The following is a 17,341-nucleotide window of genomic DNA, read 5'->3' on the forward strand; positions in this document are numbered from 1 at the left end:
TATATGAGGGGGAATAACACAGCTCCCAGCACACACTGATATGTGGTATTATTATTATATAGGGGAGAGGGGACTGTACAGTGATATATGAGGGGGAATAACAGCTCCCAGCACACACTGATATGTGGTATTATTATTATATAGGGGAGAGAGGACCGTACAGTGATATATGAGGGGGAATAACACAGCTCCCAGCACACACTGATATGTGGTATTATTATTATATAGGGGAGAGGGGACTGTACAGTGATATATGAGGGGGAATAACAGCTCCCAGCACACACTGATATGTGGTATTATTATTATATAGGGGAGAGAGGACTGTACAGTGATATATGAGGGGGAATAACACAGCTCCCAGCACACACTGATATGTGGTATTATTATTATTATATAGGGGGAGGGGACTGTACAGTGATATATGAGGGGGAATAAACACAGCTCCCAGCACACACTGATATGTGGTATTATTATATAGGGGGAGGGGACTGTACAGTGATATATGAGGGGGAATAAACACAGCTCCCAGCACACACTGGGCCTGATTCAGAGCCGCTTGTAAGCGGCTGCTCGCTCCAAGCGATGTTCGCACATCTGCGCATGCGTATGGGTCGTAATGCGCACGCGCCAACCAGTCAGTGCGGTCGGAAATCGTGTGCTCGCAAAATAGCGAGGGGCTGGTAATTTGATTGACAGAATGAGGCGTTTGTGGGTGGTAACAGGGGAAGGTGCTTGAAAACGGGGAGTGGAGATCCGAACGCAGGCGTGCCAAACGGTCAAAACGGGTGTTTTAAGGATGTGCATAATTAACAAAGCAGCGTCATCGACCACGTCACTTGGTTGTCTTTTAGCCTGAACTGCTCGCATGATTGCGGTAGGAAAATCCTACCACAAGAATTGCGAGCAGTTCATACGCCTTTCGATGTACTCGATTAATCTAATAAATAGCGGAGATGACGTATGATGCGAGCAGCCAAGGGGCGTCTTTACAAAATAGCGAGCACATGTTTCGGACGCTCACTCAGCCATAGAGGCGTCAACAGACCGCAAAGAGCGAGCGCTCAATTTAAATATTCGGCCCCTTTTTCAGAACGAGCGTCCGCAAATAGCGTCCGGCTCTGAATGAGGTCCACTGTTATGTGGTATTATAATTATAGAGCGGTGTCCAGGACACAACAAGGAACTACCACGTGCCAAAAAACAGACCTCACAGCTTTCCTGACAAAAAAGATCAACTTGTATTGACCTCAGGAATAACAAGGACTATAATTATATTCCTGGTGAGGATAACCTGTAATCCAATATGGGGCTCCCAATTAATAATACCTTTTGATGAATTTTTACTGTTTTGCCCACCCTTTTTACCTTTTCTACCCAAATTATTTATTGGAGCATTACCCCCCACCCCTGATGCTTATAGACCCCGCTGGGAGTATTACCACCCACCCCCCATGGGCAATACTCCCCCACATGCAGATATTACCTGATGACCAGTGCCCTCTGCTGCAGCTAATCTCTGTACTTGCAGAGATCAGCCAAATATCTGTCCCTGGTACATGCGCTCCAGAATGACTTTTGTACGGCATTCTGGGGTGCGATTCCGGAAGTGATCTCGTCGGTCACAGACTGCCGCAGTATTGTAGGGTGGTTCGGGGAGTCAGAGGGCATTCGTTCTGTATATATATAGATCAGATCCCTGAAAAATTGAGGGACACGGTGGTGTGGTCGGGGACCTTGTCTATTGACGCACAGCTGATTGCGGTCATATCACATGCTACCACGCCAATTACATGGTTACACAGTTATACACAAGTCTGAGGATGTGGATAAGTAACTTGTGAGACTAAACAGATAATATTATGTAATATAAATGTAATCCGTGTATTCTTTTCAGGTATGTTAGGAGTAAGTGCTTGCTGGGTGTTGTGACTGTGAATAACTAAATTATACGTAATTAATAGCAATAGATAATATTTAGTGATATGAGTGAAATAGTTGCTGAAGTCTATAATAATAATAATGATGAGTGTATAATAATAGTGTGTAAGTAATACAGAAACACCTGAAATGATTATACATTGGTGACTAATAGTCAGACTTTCTCTGACCCTTACGCCCTGTGTGTAATAGGGGTAGGGGGATGTAGCCTCAGTCTTAGAGAAGAGTCCTATTTGTCTAGAACACAGGTTCTCAAACTCTGGGTCTCATTCAGACCCGCTCGCAAGCGGGTCGATGGTACCCAAATGCGCATGCGCGAGACCCGGTGAGCAACGGGGAAGCCGTCGCTCGGGGTCTCGCACCAAAGGGGGCGTGCTGTCGATGGTGAGTGACAGCACGCCCCCTTTGGTGGGCGTGCCGGGGGCGTGGCTGCCAGACGGAGGCGTTCCCATGGGAATGCCTACCGTCTGGGTCCGGCCCCACTCTGATAGAGCCAAAATAACTCCAGGGCTTGCGGTCACCGAGGCCCTACCGCAGGGTCTCGTCGCAAGCCCGATGGTCGCGATGGTCTTGACCATCGCGACCATCATCATGGACGCTCGCATAAGCTGTGGGTGGTAACCCACAGCTATGCGAGCGTCCAAGAGCCGCTCCAATTTTAGGTAACCCGGCCCTGATTCAGAGCGAGCGCTCTGGTCCGAGCGTCCGGCTCTGAATCAGGCCCTCTGTCCTCAGGACCCCAAACAGTGCATGCTTTCCAGCTCTCCTCACAGAATCACTAGTGAGATATTAGCTCCACCTATGGATCTTTTAAAAATTCCCTGCTGAAACAGCCTAGTGGGAACGCTAATTATGAGTTATACTGTACATACCCAATTCTAAGATATTGCACCCAGTGTTATTATATATAATCTAAGAACACCCTCCCTACAGAATATTTTCAGGACTGAAATTCTCTGTTAGGTCATATAACATTTATTGGGCGAAAACACTATTGAAATAACTGCACGTTCGAATATACAGACACACAAATACTAACACTAACACGATTGTCACTACTCTGGAGCACTTGGTCACATCATTTATTCAGAAATTTGTAGCAGAGGGGTGGGGATACCCCTAATGTGACCAGCAGCTAGGGTAAAACTAGTACCTTAGTAGCGCCTACCTATATATTTATCTAAAGGATAATCCCTGGCTGAGGAGATAAATGTGGGCATTATTGAGGACTTGATCGTAAACATTGCTTATTATTTCTTTCTGTTCATCTTTTTGGTGGTAGCATCATGTTCCTTCCAGTAGATATCTTCTCTCCAGTTCCTTCTCTCCTCTTTATATTCCCATTGGTCTCATCTGTGTTCCTCACAGCTGCTCTGAGCGATCTAGGTCGTGTCTGTGTTACTCACAGCTGCTCTGAGCGATCCAGGTCCTGTCTGTGTTCCTCACAGCTGCCCTGAGTGATCCGGGTCCTGTATGTGTTCATCACAGCTGCCCTGAGTGATCCGGGTCCTGTCTGTGTTCCTCACAGCTGCCCTGAGTGATCCAGGTCCTGTCTGTGTTCCTCACAGCTGCCCTGAGTGATCCAGGTCCTGTCTGTGTTCCTCACAGCTGCCCTGAGTGATCCAGGTCCTGTCTGTGTTCCTCACAGCTGCTCTGAGCGATCCAGGTCCTGTCTGTGTTCCTCACAGCTGCCCTGAGTGATCCGGGTCCTGTATGTGTTCATCACAGCTGCCCTGAGTGATCCAGGTCCTGTCTGTGTTCCTCACAGCTGCCCTGAGTGATCCAGGTCCTGTCTGTGTTCCTCACAGCTGCCCTGAGTGATCCAGGTCCTGTCTGTGTTCCTCACAGCTGCTCTGAGCGATCCAGGTCCTGTCTGTGTTCCTCACAGCTGCCCTGAGTGATCCAGGTCCCGTCTGTGTTCCTCACAGCTGCTCTGAGCGATCCAGGTCACGTCTGTGTTCCTCAAAGCTGCTTCGAAAAGGTTCCAGGCTCCTGAATTTATGTCTTTTGCTTAGGAAACCACATATTAGTGGCATAGATAGTCACACTAAGGAGCAGATAACAGTAATGCTTATCCACCGTGAGGCTTTATAATGGAATAATGTATCATATATATGTGCGAGGAATGATAACGTATTGGCCATGTCCCAGGAGAGAGTTATGGGGGATTTCAGGAATCACTCCCAGAGCTTGTGACAAAACCTCAGCAATGCCCCATTCTGATTATGTATGTATTTATGCATGGATATTATTTCTATGTATGTATGCATGTATCTGATATGTATGTCTCTAGGAAATAGAGTGAATAGTGTAATTTGTGTAATTATATTTTATGTAATTATGGGATCTGACATTGTCCATTTCTAGGGTGACATTAAAACAGAAACTAAATTATCTGGAAAGCACCCGATTCTGTCCCATTGTTATATAACTGGATACCTGTAATGACCGTTGTGGAGTCAGGAGCATAGTGACATATAAAATATTTATTGAAACAAAACCATAGTACAGGTAATGCAGAGAATCCAGGAGTGATACATGAACCGGACGGGAACTAGTGGTAACAGAAACATGAAGTTCTGCAAAACTGGATACAAACAAGAACCATATGCTGCAGAGTGGGTGAGTCAGAGTCACATGCAGCAATAGGAGGGACAGCTTGCAGAGGCCCAGCTGGCTTTAGCTGCACATAGTATAGGCTGGGGATATACAGAGTGGATACAAACAAGAACCATATACTGCAGAGTGGGTGAGTCAGAGTCACAGACAGCACTAGAGTTGCAGAGTCCAGTAGACAGGAGCACAGGTTCAGGCCGTGGAATACAATCCAGAGAAAACAATGACCAGCAGGGGGCATGGTGAGGGGCAATAATAAATAGTCTGTGAGGCAGGTGCAGGTGGTTAAACAGGGGAGTGATATTAACTCCTGCATGTGAGGAGACAATGTCAGAATGCATCAGCAGCACCTCTGGTGGCACAGAGGTACTGCAGGCCAGATACAATATAAAGGACAGTGTCCTATAACTGATGTAACTAAATTTCCAGTGTTGCAAAGAGGATTTGATATGTGTCTGGAAGGAATAAGACCCCCGGCTAGGAGAGGAATATTGGTGTAACCTTATGCAAAACAGCATAGTATGATGGCGGCTGGGTCAGAGGAACCTCTGAGTGACACTGACTGGGGCTCTATGGCTGGGGGCAAAGGGGAGGCTTACTGGTCACTCAGTGTTACATGTCTGTGTTATATGTGTTCTCTGTGATTTATTCCTAGAAAGTCCTGCTGGGAGGAACCAGAGTCTTAATTATAAGTTCTGTATTCTCACTGATTCACTGAGGATGGACAAGGACGGAAGTCAGAGGACTGAGAGGATCTTACATCTTATCCTGAAGATCATCTGTCTGCTGACTGGAGAGGTGAGAGGGTCTGGGAGTGTCACAGTGACATCACTTATATCTATAGTAATAATACAGGGACATGACTGGGGAGGTGAGGGCATCTGGGAGTGTCACAGTGACATCACTTATATCTATAGTAATAATACAGGGACATGACTGGGGAGGTGAGGGCATCTGGGAGTGTCACAGTGACATCACTTATATCTAGAGTAATAATACAGGGACACGACTGGGAAGGTGAGAGGATCTGGGAGTGTCACAGTGACATCACTTATATCTATAGTAATAATACAGGGACATGACTGGGGCGGTGAGGGGATCTGGGAGTGTCACAGTGACATCACATATCTATAAATAATACAGGGACATGGCTGGGGAGGTGAGAGGATCTGGGAGTCTCACAGTGACATCACTTATATCTAGAGTAATAATACAGGGACATGACAGGGAGGTAAGGAGATCTCAGCATGTAAGTACTGATATTTGGTGTCTCCCCCAATACACAGGATTACACAGTAGTGAAGAAGACATCCGGTGATTTTGAGACACCTAGCAGCCATCCCTGTATGTCAGGAGGACTCAGCAAGACCCAGAGCCCTATCACGGTGCCTCCACCTCACTCACTGATACATGAGAGACACAATGACCAGAAGATCCTGGAACTCGCCAATAAGATCATTCAGCTGCTGACTGGAGAGGTGACTGCTGGGAATGTGCCTGGGTGATGACTGGAGAGGTGACTGCTGGGAATGGGACATTATACAGTAACACCAGGGGATGTGTCTGGGTGTTGACTGTGTCATTGGGTGTGTCAGGTTCCTATAAGGTGTCAGAATGTCACTGTCTATGTCTCCATGCAGGAGGAGGAGTATATAGAGGAACACAAGTGTCTGTACAAGGACTTGATGATGGAGAATCACCGGCCCCTCACATCACTGGGTAAGAGGAGACTGTCATTTATTGTACAGGGGAGAGCAGGTATGGGGGCCCCCTATATATTCACATAACCTGGTAATCACATTTATACAATGTATTCAGTCACTGTGTGTCTCCTACAGATGAACTCAGTAATAGAAATACCCCAGAGAGATGTCCCCATGCTCTTTATTCACAGGAGAATCACAGGACCCCAAAGGACCATCAGGTAGGTGGGATTTTGGGTCTCCCCAATAGATCAAATTGACTGTCACTAGATGATCTGTACAGAATCTGTGTGTCTATTACGCTGATATTATATTGTGTAATCTTAAGTAATGACATCAGACATTATGCAATTTTTTATTCTCTGATTTAATTAGGGTGAATATCCGATTAATATTAAGATGAATGATATAGAGGGAGAAGAAGAGACGTATGTGACTGATATGAAGGTAGAAGATACAGAGGGAGAAGAAGAGACGTATATGACTAATATGAAGGCAGAAGATATAGAGGGAGAAGAAGAGACGTATGTGACTGATCTAAAGGCAGAAGATATAGAGGGAGAAGAAGAGACGTATGTGACTGATATAAAGGCAGAAGATATAGAGGGAGAAGAAGAGACTTATGTGACTGATATGAAGGCAGAAAATATAGAAGGAGGAGAAGAGACGTATGTGACTGATGTGAAGGTAGAAGATATAGAGGGAGAACAAGAGACGTATGTGCGGGGTGATCAACAGTGTAAGGAGGAGAAAATCCTTACTGATATCAGCACAGGTGAGTAATGAACATTAATTACAGAAAAGAGTCGCATATTCTCGTTGCTCAGTCACTACAACATTCTCATATCCTACACTCTCCTCTGTAACTAAAAACTAATGAGGAAAATGTGTCTGCCCAGTGGGGTAGTCAGGAGCCATCAGCCCCTATTATACTCCTGCTCTCCCCCTCACATCATGTCACTGTGTGTTACCAGCCCAGAGATCTGACTAGTCTCCTCCCCACACTCTCTGGTGTATCTCATACATCAGGATCCATCAGCCCCTATTATACTCCTGCTCTCCCCTCACATCATATCACTGTGTGTTACCAGCCCATAGATCTGACCAGTCTCCTCCCCACACTCTCTGGTGTATCTCATACATCAGGATCCATCAGCCCCTATTATACTCCTGCTCTTCCCTCACATCATATCACTGTGTGTTACCAGCCCATAGATCTGACCAGTCTCCTCCCCACACTCTCGTGTATCTCATACATCAGGAGCCATCAGCCCCTATTATACTCCTGCTCTCCCTCTCACATCATGTCACTGTGTGCTACCAACCCAAATATGCTGTATAGTACACACCACAACGCACACGTCACACGCACTTCACCTACTCACACACAACCAAACATTCGTCATTCCACAATGTCCCAGTCTCTGTGCTTGGATGCTCTTTACTATTGTGCTTTAATTGCTGACCTGTCTCTGTTTTCTGGTCTACCCTACAGCTGTCTTCTTTTTTTGCTTTTTCCCATCTGTCCCTGCACCATTCCCCTGCCCTGTCCTGCTGCCTCCCCCGCTCTGTGCCCTGCACCATTCCCCTACCCTGTCTTGCTGTCTCCCCTGCTCTGTGTCCTACACCATTCTCTTACCCTGTCCTGCTGTCTCCCCTGCTCTGTGCCCTGCACCATTCCCCTACCCTGTCCTGCTGCCTCCCCCGCTCTGTGTCCTGCTGCCTCCCACGCTCTGTGCCCTGCACCATTCCCTTACTCTGTTCTGCTGCCTCCCCAATCTGTGACCTGCGCCATTTCCCTGCCCTGTCCTTCTGCCTCCCACGCTCTGTGCTTTGCACCATTCCCTTACCCTGTCCTGCTGCCCCCCCGCTCTGTGTCCTGCACCATTCCCTTACCCTGTCCTGCTGCCCCCCCCCCACTCTGTGTCCTGCATCATTCCTCCACCCTGTCCTGCTGCCTCTCCTTTCTGTGCCCTGCACCATTCCCCTACCCTGTCCTGCTACCTCCCCCGCTCTTTGCCCTGCACCATTCCCCTACCCTGTCCTGCCTCCCCCATTCTGTGCCCTGCACCATTCCCCTACCCTATCCTGCTGCCTCCCCCTTTCTGTGCCCTGGACCATTCCCCTACCCTGTCCTGCCTCCCCCTTTCTGTGATCTGCACCATTCCCCTACCCTGTCCTGCCTCCCCTGCTCTGTGCCCTGCGCCATTCCCCTACCCTGTCCTGCTGCCTCCCCCGCTCTGTGCTGCCATCATTCTGTGTTGCTCTGTCCTATCGCTCCCCTTCCCTCTCAGCGGTTATATACAGTGACTCATTACCCTGTTAGCAACATGACTCTGGTGGGGCTACTCTCTTTGAGGATGACCAGAGGACCCCTTCTCACAAATTGTTTATCTTAGACTTTATTGCATCCCAATTTAGTGTGTGTTAGAGCTTTTGGGGTGGGGTCCCAATCAGTGAGCACAGAGACACATGTTTGTAACTTTAGATATTACTGCTCCCACAGGCTGCATAGCCGGAGGCTGCCATAGTCTGTGTTAAGATTCAAAGTGTTCTGATTATAAGTGTAAATACAATTTGATAACTAAGTCGGAGTTACGCTGGAGTTAAACTGGAGGAAAACGAAACTCAAAACCAGAACACTTTCTGAACAACAAGAAGCAACATACTTATGTGAATGAACAAAATCAACATCTTCTGCTGTATCCAGGCAACTACTTACTGCACTCACTGCTTGGACACTGCAAGTGCTCCCCTGTCTGTGTGCTGCTCTTGTTGATTGATCTTTGTTGAACAGAACACTTTGGACTGGATCAGCTCGGGTACATTGTAATTTTGTCCTCATTCATTTTGTATTGCCTTTTCCAATTGTGTCACATCTATCCACATTAATCATTTGTTTATAAACTAATTCCTGCACCCACTACTCACATACCTCTCCTTTATATATCACTTTTGGAGCTGCGCTCATACATTAGCAGCACTGTTCTTTACATGTATTTTTGAACATTTAACAACTTTAATCCACACTGACTCTATATCTCACTGTCTCTACATCACACAGCCTCCACTCCAGTTTACATCTCAATTATTACCTTGTCCACAGCATGAACACCCTTACTTCACACAACCCCCATATTCTATGTCCACATAATCCTCTACTTTATCCGTCCCTCTCTTCCCCCTCCTGTTTCCTCCACTTGCTGTTCTTCCTTTTTTTCTCTCATCAGTCTGCTTCCAACCCTCTGCTTCTTTCCCCCACTTCTCCTATACCTCCACTCTCAACCACCTCCCTCCATGGTCTTGTTACCCCACTACTAAGCCCCATTCCCTCCTCGTTCTGTCTGTCACCTCCAGGGCTGCCAAGAGAAATTCTGGGCCCGGGTACTGCAACATCCTGTGGGACCACATCATGTATGGCTGCACCCATTTGTGAGTGGGTCTAGCATGTGAGATGCACCCACTCACAGGAGCATGGCATAGCACCCAGCAGCTGGAACTAAAGTAGTCACTACTGTATTAGGATGGCGGGACAGTCCCATAATAGCTGCATTTCTTGTCAGGCTGTATATAGATGCTAAAATGTAACACACAAATTAAAGTGCTTCTACTTTACTTTGTACATCTCTCATGTAAATAACACAAACAATCTATTTTCTATCATAGAGATAGATGTATGAAGGACTTAATTTTTACATAACATCAGGTCGTCTTATACACACACATTCCGCAGCACATATCCTAACCCACTGCTCCATGCTCCTTCTTCACTATCTACCCCTCTGTGTCGCCCCTGTCTGTCTGCCCTTCCCCTTTAGAATGTAAGCTCTCACGAGCAGGGCCCTCATCCTCACGTGCTTCTCCTCCCCCTACTTATAGTATAATTTACTCCTAACTCCCTACAATGGCACCTACCACCTGGTTGCTCATGTCCTGCTGCTTGTGTTTTGCAGCTGAGTTTATAACCTTGTCCTTGTCCTGCATTGTTTTGTATTACTATTAACTGTTTTTCTTGTGTGCTCATTTATGTACTGTGTAAGGCGCTGCGGAACCTTTGTGGCGCCATATAAATAAAGGATAATAATAATAATAATAATAATATAGAAGCTGCTTTTACTACATATATATCCACCTGGAGAACTTTGTGTAGTGTGGACGCAGTTGTTGGTAATTAGCCCACAAGTTTCCCATGTGTATGTGTGAGGGCGGTCTAGATGGATATTGTGGTTCACCAACGTCACTGGCTAATGAGGCTTCCTGCTCTGTGATGATGGCTAGGGAACGTTACCCAGCAAAGTCTGCATTTGGGGGAGATATACATTGGTGATGTGCCATCTGCCTGTCCCTGGGGCTGGGTCTATGACATGTGCTGATAATGTGCTTATGCCATTTTATGCCAATATTTTATCTGTTCATCTAACGTCTTATTTGTAGTTTGTATATTTGTAAATGTTATAATGTGGTCATAGTTTGTACCTGAATATTAAACCTATTCATTCATAATAGTTACAAGGTGGTGTAGTGGTAAGCATTGCTATCTCTTCACACTAAAGTCATGAGTATGATTCCAAACCAAGGTGCTATATGTGTGGAGTTTGTATGTGTTTCCGCCAACCCTCCAAAAATCATAGTGGTAGGTGATTTTCTTCTGACACAAATTAACCCTAGTGTGTGTAGATGTGAGTGACTAAATATTCTCCGTAAAGTGCTTCACAGTATGTCTGTGAGCTGTGAGTAATAATAATAGTTATTGTATTTCCAGCAGATGGACGCACAAGCAGGAATGACTTGGAGGGAGATCTCATCTTGTCTACAGATATTAAAATAGAAGATAACATCACACAGGAATCTCCAGGAGATAATCCCGTTTTGCTAAATATACATCCAGTACCTCACAGTGTGGATATATTATCTGACCCCTCTAATTCTGAGCAATGTTCTCCAGATACTCCAATTTTTGTTACACATAGTGCAGCTCATACACCTATTAAACTATTTCCCTGTTCTGAGTGTGGGAAATGTTTTACACAGAAATCAGCTCTTGTTATACATAAGAGAAGTCACACAGGTGAGAAACCATTTCCATGCACTGAGTGTGGGAAATGTTTTAGAACCAAATCGAGTCTTCATGTACACAAGAGAACTCACACAGGTGAGAGGCCATTTCCATGCTCTGAGTGTGGGAAATGTTTTACATACAAATCACATCTTGTTACACATCAGAGACTTCACACAGGTGAGAAACCATTTCCATGTTCTGAATGTGGGAAATGTTTTACACAGAAATCAGCTCTGGTTACACATCAGAGAAGTCACACAGGTGAGAAACCATTTCCATGTTTTGAGTGTGGGAAATGTTTTAAATCTAAATCAGATCTTGGTAGACATCAGCTGTCACACAGGTGAAAAGCATTTCTATGAGCTGATACAAAACTAAGTTGTAGCAACACTCCAGTAACACAGTATTTTAACATTTTAAATTAGCCATCTTCAGAGGATGGATGTACAGCACTAGTGACATCTAAACAACAAGAAATTAATATAAGGCTTTATAAAGATTAATTCAGATGTATAGTATTTAATATAAAGACTCTCAGGGGCGGTGACAGATTTTGTCTATGCCGTCAGGAGGAGATCTGGATGTTCTAAATGCATTCGCCCCACCCAGATGGTTTAATTTAATCAGTCAAACTCATCACTATCACCTGATATCTCTGTCCAGATAGACAAGAGCCCCTTCACATAGCCCTACCTACCACCTAGATATTTGTTATACTCTGTATGACTCCACTTACCTAATATTCTACCTTTCTTCAAGGTCCATAGGCTCCACCGGGAGACCTTGGGGTGTTGGTGATGGGAACCAATCCGGGCACCACGCAGTTAAAGCTTTCAGCTCCCAGGATGCCTTGGGTCCACTCTCCCTATACCCCGAGCCAGAGGCTCCTCAGTTTCGTTGATGCCCGGCTGGAGTCGAGTCACCATTTTGTAGGGGGGGCTGGTCATCAGCCCCTAACACTTATTTTTTTATTTTATTTTACATAGACTAGAGCGCACAGCAACAGACTGTCCGTGTGACGTCTGCATTGCCACTCCGTCAATCCTCCGTTAACGTGACGCCAGTACTGATCTGGGAATCTCGGCGGGCATCCAGGGTCCAGCGCTAGCCAGGGCCCCCGGAGAGGACCTAGACTGCACCCAGACATCAAGGGACAGGTAAGGTGGGTCACCGCTCACGGTGACCTATATGTAATGGCAGTCAATACCTCCAGTCTCGGGAGGTGCTGGGTGTGGACGCAGGCTCTGGCCATTGCATTCCATTTGACCACCAGGGACATATTGGTGCAGGAAACCAGCGTCCAAGGGCTTAATAACCGGCCAGGGGAGACAGCTTTCCTGTTTAAGCGGCTCCTCAGCTCAGCGCGCCATTCCACTGCGGTCTGGCTTCTCTGAGCTGCTCTCCTCTGGACACGCCCCCTCAGGTCTCCAGCGTCCATTTTCTAAGGTGCAGTCGCAGTTCTCCCAGGACAGCGCATGGTCCGGTCCCCCTGTATACCTCTTCCCAGGGTCAGCGTATGTAGCGCTATTTCCTACCAGACACTGCGTCTGTGTAGTTGAGTATAGTGCCGCTTTGCAGTGTCTTCCTGCATTGTAAGTGACTTGTGCTAGTGCTATCTGTGTCTTTTTTTTCTATCTGTCAGCTTTTGGCTACACTCTTTCATTCTGCCCTAATACAGGTGTTGTTAGGGTGGTTCATATCTGACCTCATATATATATGTGCAATACAATATTTGTGAGCTCTATCACATACTGTGTACTGCACTGTGCCATATTTAGGCAACAGGTTCCTGCAGCTTACCTTAGCATAAGACAGGACCAGTATATTGCTCCCTGTTAGTATTTATACATACTTGTGGTTGCCTAGTACTTAGGGCCTGATGCACGCCCTGATTCAGAGCGATGATTTTTTTTTTTTTTAAATCAGGCCGCTTGCAAAGCTGTGGGTGACCACCCACAGCTTGTGCGAGCGGGCTGGAGCCCGTCGCGATTTTCGCGACCATCGGGCTTGCGACGAGACCCAGGGGTAGGGTCTCGGCTGCCGCAAGCCTGAGTTGACTTCCTGCTCTAATAGAGTTCCTAAGGGAACACCTGCGTTTGTCCGGCCACCCCCCCTACCCGCCTACAAAACGGGGTGAGCTGTCACCATCAACAGCCAACCGTCTTGTAGCGAGCCCCGGAGCGACTGAACTGCAGTCGCTCGCCGGGGCTTGCACATGCCGGTCGCGGCGCATGCGCAGAACATAAACAGCGGGCCGCTCAGTCCCATATTGTGCGTCATTTTACCCTGTAGAAATGTCTGACACGGGCAATGCACACATTCCTGTACCCATGCAGTTTTCAGTGAGGAGGATGTGGTTCGGGATGGATTATGTGTGAGGTTTTATAACTCACCACCTTGAACTCCCCAACATCAGTACGGGAGCCACCTTGGGCGACTTTTTTGCATATGTTGGCCTGTATTGTGGACCGCCTGGTTGTGTTTTCCTCAATGGGGTTACCACAGCAGCTCGTCCCTCCCTCACAGGGACTGCCAAAGGTTATGCAGACGCCTCCTGTACCACAGCAGGTGGTCATTCCCTCTGTGATTACCACAGGGAGGACCTCCACCATCGGTGGATGTTTTCTCTATCTCAGTACAGAGTCTTGCAGCAACCTCTGCTCTTCAGACCATGTTGCAGAGAAAGAAACCTGTTAGACCAACTAAGCGTCCTGTATTGTCATCTCAATCCACACAGCTGTCAGATGTCATCTGATGACGGAGATGTTGCTGATGCCTCTAACCCCGACTCCCCTCGGCAAGAAGCGGAGCCTAAGTCAATGATTTATATTCTTGCTTTGGTGCGTGCGGTCAGATCCGCATTGGTTATAAAGGATGATGAACCAGCCCCTTTTAAACAGATAGAGGAAATACTGCCGAAGACACTTATCAGATCAGCTGGTGGATCTCATGGCTGATACCTGGCAGTCGCCTGGTAAAAGGTGTCAACCTCAGAAACGTTTGACCTCGTGTTACCCATTTCCTGAGGTTCATTGTAAGAAGTGGGAATTACCACCTGCGGTGGATTAACCCGTTACACGTTAATTAAAAGTGCAACGTTACCTATGCCTTCCATTTCTTCCTTTAAGGATCCTATGGATAGGAAGGTGGAAACTTGCCTAAAGTCTGTATACTCTCTTTCAGGAGCTGTTGCCCGGCCGTTCATGGCTATCTCCTCGGTAGCTAAGGCTATAGAGAGTTTGGCTGATACACTTGAGGACCTTGGAAGTTCCAGAGAATCAGGTGCACTGATCAGTCATATTAGGGCTGCGGCTGCATATATCGGTGAGGCCACTCTGGATGCTAGTCTACTGACATCTAGGGTCTCGGCTGCGGCCATGTCTGCTCGCCGTTCCCTGTGGCTACACTATTGGAGCGTGGATGCTGATCTAAGAAAGGCCTGGAGGCCTTACCCTATAATGGAGAGATTTTGTTTGGTCCAGACCTAGACAAGATTGTTGACACGTTGGCCAAATCTGCATTTCTGCCCTCAGCATCTGCTCCTGCAAAGTCTCGAAGCTCCTCCTTTCGGTTCTTTCGTACCAAAAGGACAGTCCTTCCCTAGGCAGTCCGCTGCCAAGAAGACTGCCAAGCCTAAACAGGCCTGCAGCACTAGACTCCCGGCCTCCAAACCGGAGGATAAGCCTGCAGCCTAACGAGACGGGCCTCCCTCTAGGGGACCCCAGAGTGGGAGGCCAACTTCAGTTTGCCCAGTTCTGGTGGCAAACCACCAAGGATGCTTAGGTAAGAGAAGTGGTTTCAGGGGTAAGTCCTCTCATTCCTTTGAAGGCCTCCCCGCCAATTTTTCTGCACAGGCCCTCCTTCCGACAAGACCAAGGCCTTGCAGATCCAGAAAGCCATACAGTCCTTGCTGCAGGCAGGTGTAATTGTACCAGTTCTGCCATCTCAACGAGGGACTGGATATTCTACTCTTTCTGGATCAGAAAACGAATGGGTCTCATTGGCCTATTCTCAACAAGTTCCTCAGGGTGCCAAGGTTCCAGATGGAAACCTTACGATCTATCATACTGGCTATGGAACCTGGGGATTACATGGTATCACTGGACATTCAGGATGCTTACCTACATGTTCCCATAACGCTTTCTCACCAGTGTTATCTACGGTTTGCTATACTCCAACAGCACTTCTAGTTTCAGGCGCTGCCCTTTGGCCTATCCAATGGTATTTACCAAAATTATGGCTGTCATGGAAGCCCACCTGCGGAGTCAGGGTATCCAGCTCCTACTATATTTGGACGACCTCCTCTTGTTAGCAAGTTCTCCAGAAGTACTTCACTACTACCTGCAACTGACAGTTGCTTGTCTACAAGCACACGGGTGGTTAATCAATTGGAAAAAGTCCTCCCTACTTCTCTCACAGAGAATGGTTCATTTGGGAGCCCTTATGGACTCTCACCAGCAGAGAATCTAACTCCAGAAAAGATCTCCACGCTGCAGCTGCGAGTACGCAGATGTCTCTGCAGTCGCCAGATGTCAGTCCACTCGGCGATGCAGGTTCTGGGATCCATGGTGTCCACATTCGACATGGTGGAATATGCTCGGTTCCATTCCAGGCCCCTGCAGGAGCTGATCCTCCAGGTGGAACAGATTACTCCACCGGATCAGAGCTCAGACAATAGTACTCTCTCCGGAGGTGCATCTGTCCCTTTCCTGGTGACTACAGACATCTCGTCTAACCAAGGTTCGCCCCTTTTGGATCCCGGACTGGATACTCCTAACAACGGATGCCAGTCTCCGGGGATGGGGCGCAGTGACCGGTCCACACTCCTTTCAGGGCCAGTCGACAATGGTGGAAGCATCCCTGCCCATCAACATATTGGAATGTCAGGGAATGTCAGGCCTCATGCTGGCAAAGCACATTCTTCAGGGAAAGCAACCATCAAGGAGGCACTCATAGTCGGGCAGCAATGTCAGATGTGTCACGCATTCTGACGTGGGCAGAATCTCATCTCCCGCCCATTTCGGCAGTGTTCATTACGGGAGTTCTCAATTGGGAAGCGGACTTCCTCAGCCGTCATGACGTGCATCCAGGGGAATGGTCTTTTCACCAAGAGGTGTTTCAACTCCTAGATGACAAATGGGGTCTCCCAGAGGTGGATCTCATGGCCTCCAGACACAATCACAAGTTACCATTGTACAGGTCAAGAATAAGAGATGCCGAAAGCAAGCCTGGTAGATGCTGGTAAATTCCTCCAGTCTCCCTGCTTCTTCGGGTCCTTCGGAAGTTCAAGTAAAACGAAGGCACAGCCCTGTTGTTGGCTCCAGCTTAGCCCAGACGTCATTGGTACTCAGATCTTCGGAGTCTCTCCATTGACACTCCGTTCCTGCTGCCTCAGTGTCCGGACCTGTTGTCTCAGGGTCCTTGCCTTTACCTGGATTGTCTGTCTTTGATGGTGTGGCTCTTGAGACATCCCTCCTAAGGTCCAAGGGATTCTCTAGCTCTGTCATCAACATGATGTTTAGAGCGCGTAAACCTGCCCCCACCAGGATCTACCACAGGGCGTGGCACACATATTTGCAGTGGTGTGGTACAAGAGATTACGACCCTCAGGTGTTTTGAATTTCCAGAATACTGGCATTCCTTCAAGCTGGATTTGACCTTGGCCTACAACTGGCCTCATTGCATATCTCTGCACTGTCAGTATGGTTCCAACGTAGAATTGCTCCGCTTCCGCATATCCACACCTTCCTCCAGGGTGTCCTCTGGATTCAACCTCTTTTGTCCCCCCTAGTGGCTCCTTGGGATTTGGCAGTAGTTCTTCGGGCCCTTCAATGTCCTCCATTTGGACCACTTGATTGAGTGGAACTTAAGTGATTAACAGCTCGGACTCTTTTTCTTCTGGCTATTGCATCTGCCAGAAGAGTCTCAGAATTAGGAGCGCTCTCCTGTTGGTCTCCTTTTCTGATTTCACCAGTACAGGGCTGTACTTTGTTCTCGCCATGAGTTCCCTCCTAAGGTTATTTTT

The 17,341-nt window shown here is 47.4% G+C and overlaps 2 protein-coding genes across 2 annotated transcripts in view; one reads left to right on the forward strand and one right to left on the reverse strand.

Moving 5' to 3' along the window:
* Positions 1 to 17,341, reverse strand: part of LOC148443293 (uncharacterized) — a 75,007-nt gene that overhangs the window by 28,416 nt on the left and 29,250 nt on the right. The window lies entirely within an intron of this gene.
* The window catches only part of LOC148443295 (uncharacterized), a 59,458-nt gene that overhangs the window by 283 nt on the left and 41,834 nt on the right, over positions 1 to 17,341 (forward strand). Inside the window, exons 2-7 of the mRNA XM_088463001.1 lie at positions 5,210 to 5,352; positions 5,841 to 6,032; positions 6,195 to 6,273; positions 6,393 to 6,478; positions 6,633 to 7,032; positions 11,020 to 11,659. Coding sequence (XP_088319127.1) covers positions 5,275 to 5,352; positions 5,841 to 6,032; positions 6,195 to 6,273; positions 6,393 to 6,478; positions 6,633 to 7,032; positions 11,020 to 11,659 — 1,475 coding nt within the window. The 5' untranslated portion in view covers positions 5,210 to 5,274. The remainder of the gene's footprint in view (positions 1 to 5,209; positions 5,353 to 5,840; positions 6,033 to 6,194; positions 6,274 to 6,392; positions 6,479 to 6,632; positions 7,033 to 11,019; positions 11,660 to 17,341) is intronic.

This window comes from Taudactylus pleione, unplaced genomic scaffold, assembly GCF_031769625.1.
Source record: "Taudactylus pleione unplaced genomic scaffold, aTauple2 ptg001312l, whole genome shotgun sequence".
Taxonomy (NCBI): Eukaryota; Metazoa; Chordata; class Amphibia; order Anura; family Myobatrachidae; genus Taudactylus; species Taudactylus pleione.